Source organism: Cebus imitator, unplaced genomic scaffold, assembly GCF_001604975.1.
Source record: "Cebus imitator isolate Cc_AM_T3 unplaced genomic scaffold, Cebus_imitator-1.0 Scaffold6, whole genome shotgun sequence".
NCBI classification, from domain to species: Eukaryota; Metazoa; Chordata; class Mammalia; order Primates; family Cebidae; genus Cebus; species Cebus imitator.
In genome coordinates this window covers 12,535,559-12,538,304 of record NW_016107321.1, presented here as the reverse complement: position 1 = coordinate 12,538,304, position 2,746 = coordinate 12,535,559, and the positions used below count along the sequence as shown (strand labels likewise).

The 2,746-nt window shown below is 38.9% G+C and overlaps 1 protein-coding gene across 18 annotated transcripts in view; it reads right to left on the bottom strand.

The window, feature by feature from the left end:
• The window catches only part of SYNE1 (spectrin repeat containing nuclear envelope protein 1), a 529,474-nt gene that overhangs the window by 133,273 nt on the left and 393,455 nt on the right, over window positions 1-2,746 (bottom strand). For all 18 annotated transcript variants that reach the window (XM_017537464.2, XM_037742153.1, XM_037742143.1 and 15 more), the window contains 3 exons: window positions 1,845-1,976; window positions 1,139-1,294; window positions 403-612 (listed from right to left, as the gene is read on the bottom strand). In XM_017537464.2, the coding sequence (XP_017392953.1) occupies window positions 403-612; window positions 1,139-1,294; window positions 1,845-1,976 (498 nt within the window). The remainder of the gene's footprint in view (window positions 1-402; window positions 613-1,138; window positions 1,295-1,844; window positions 1,977-2,746) is intronic.

Genomic DNA, 2,746 nt, shown 5'->3' with positions numbered 1-2,746 from the left:
ACTTCAAATGATCCACCTGCCTTGGTCTCCCAAAATGTGAGGATCACAGGTGTGAACCACCGCACCTGGCCATTTTCTGTGTATTGTTTGGCAATGTTTTTAAACTCCACTATTACCAACTAAAAATTATAATCAGCCATAAATTTGACTTTTATTGATTGAATCGATAATTCTATTCAGTCCTTAGCTTGAAGTGGGTGGTTTTCTCAACATTCCCTTTCTAAGAGCATAAAATCTTTAGTTTCTAATTCTTTAATTCAACCTTCTTCATTTTCTACAATGCTCTTGTTCTTCACGATGCATTTAAAAAAACAACAACCAAGTTTGTAACACAGATTTGTGACTGACTACTATTGAATGTCTAGAGAATGGTCAAGTATCCTTTGATAATGTTTTACTTACTTGGAAATTTAGTATTTGCTGAAGTCTTTCTTTCATCTGATGACATCGTTGATTCACTACTGAGTCTAGCAAGGATAACCTGCCCAAGAGACAACCCAAAGTATCTTCAATAACATCTCGATTATCACCATTCTCAGGAAAAGCTTGGGAAAACAAGTGCTTGTTCTTATCCATTTCTTCAGACATTTCCTTAATGTCTTTGGCAAGAATCTAGAGGTAATAAAAGAGCATTTTTCAGTGTTTATATATGTGAATTGATCTGCAAAGCAAGTTATTTTCTCATAGAGAGTCAACTAAATCTCTCTGACTGCTTAGTAATAATTAGACCTAAGACAACTTGAACCTCTTTCAAATACTTCTATACATTTTAGGCAAGTTGCTCTTGAAGAGATTTCTCTCAGGGACTTTACCTCATTCATTAATCATAACGAGCACCGTAAAGTGCTATTTACGAATTTGGTGCTTTTTTAAAGCATGTGTTTCATGTTTGGAGGATCTGTGATACATAACAGTGCTTCTACAAAGTTTCCCATTTCTCCCTCTTACATACACAAAACAAAGAATGAAAATACAAAATATAAATATCGCTGAGAGGTTTCTGCATTTAAGCAATTATGTTCTGCATTATTAGATTTGATTTATGTCTGACTTTCTTTATGCATAAAATTAATTATCCTATCAAAATGTCAAGTGCTTTGTAATGTTATACACGCACAGGCAGGAACTACAAACTTACCTCTTGGTTGAAGAGACAAGTTTCTGTTTCTTCTGGCAAAAGTGCTGTGGCAACAAATAAATGTTCTTCAACATCATCCAACCAAGTAGAGGTAGCTGAGACCCCATCATACAACTTCTTCTCCAAGTGTATACTCTGCCTCTTTGTCCCTCCACTCTGGGAAACACACAACAGGGACAAATAATCAATTACAGCATTTTCAGAATCCAGAAAAAATATCAGGATGGGGCCGGGCACAGTGGCTCACACCTGTAACCTGAACATTTTGGGAAGCCAAGGCAGGCAGATCACTTGAGGTCAGGAGTTCAAGACCGACCTGGTCAATATGGTGAAACCCCATCTCTACTAAAAAATACAAAAATTAGCCAGGCATGGTAGCATGTGCCTGTAGTTCCAGCTTCTTGGGAGGCTAAACCACTTAAATCTAGGAGGAAGAGGTTGCAGTGAGCCCAGATTGTGCCACTGCATACCAGCCTGGTTGACAGAGCAAAACTCTGCCTGGAAAAAAAAAGAAAGAAAGAAAGAAAAAGAAACAGGATGAGACACCAGGGTCTAGTGGCTCTTTGTTTCCACACTCATCACTAGTGTTGGGTCTCAATTCATGCTCAGGGGTGGATGGAACAGCCTCACAGAGGCCAGGTAAATCAATACAAGCAAAACAAGATTCTTATAAACCAAGCCAAACACACTGAAAATACGGCCCTACCTGGGATGAAACCTCCTCGAAGGCTTGGTTCAGTCCATCCAGCAAAGATGTAACTGCAGATTTATCTTGGGTTGGCACGTCCCCTTTGTACAGTGGCACACCAGACAAGAGTCGATTTGGCCTGCTATAGAGCTGTAGACAAACAAGGACTGTTTGTTGAAGAGCACATGCGTGATGTTCCCGCTTTCTCATTTGGAAATGCACACTGAAATAGATGCTGGAAAAACTGTCCATACCAAAATTTCTTCTAGAGAAATATAACTTCTACAGCATTACATGTCCACTGAACACAGTGGCCAGATGCATTAGCGTCAATGTTTCCATGGATGGATTTTTTTTTTAAAGCAATGGAAAAAAGATTCTTTATTTTATAAAATGTTTTATTACACAGGAGGAGGAAAAAATGTTTTATTACACAGGAGGGCAAATATAGTTAACAATAACATTTCATATTTCAAAATAGCTAGAAGAGAGGATTTTGAATGTTCTCACCACGAAGAAGTGATAAATGTTTGAGATGATGAGCCTGCTAATTACCCTGACTTGATCATTACATGCTGTATACATGTATCAAAACATCACGCTGTGTATCAGAAATATGTACAAATATTATGTGTCAGTTAAAAATAAAATAAAACAGGCCAGCCACTATGGCTCAGGCCTTTAATTCCAGTGCTTTGGGAGGCTGAGGTGGGCAGATGATTTTAAGCCAGGAGTTCAAGACTGGCCTGGCCAACATAGTGAAACCCTGTTTCTACTAAAAATACAAAAATTAGCTGGGTGTGGTGGCACATGCCTATAATCCCAGCAATTCAGGTGACTGAGGCACGAGAATCGCTTGAGCCCAGAGGCAGAAATTGCACTCCAGCCTGGGCAACACAGCAAGTCCCTGCTTCAAAAAA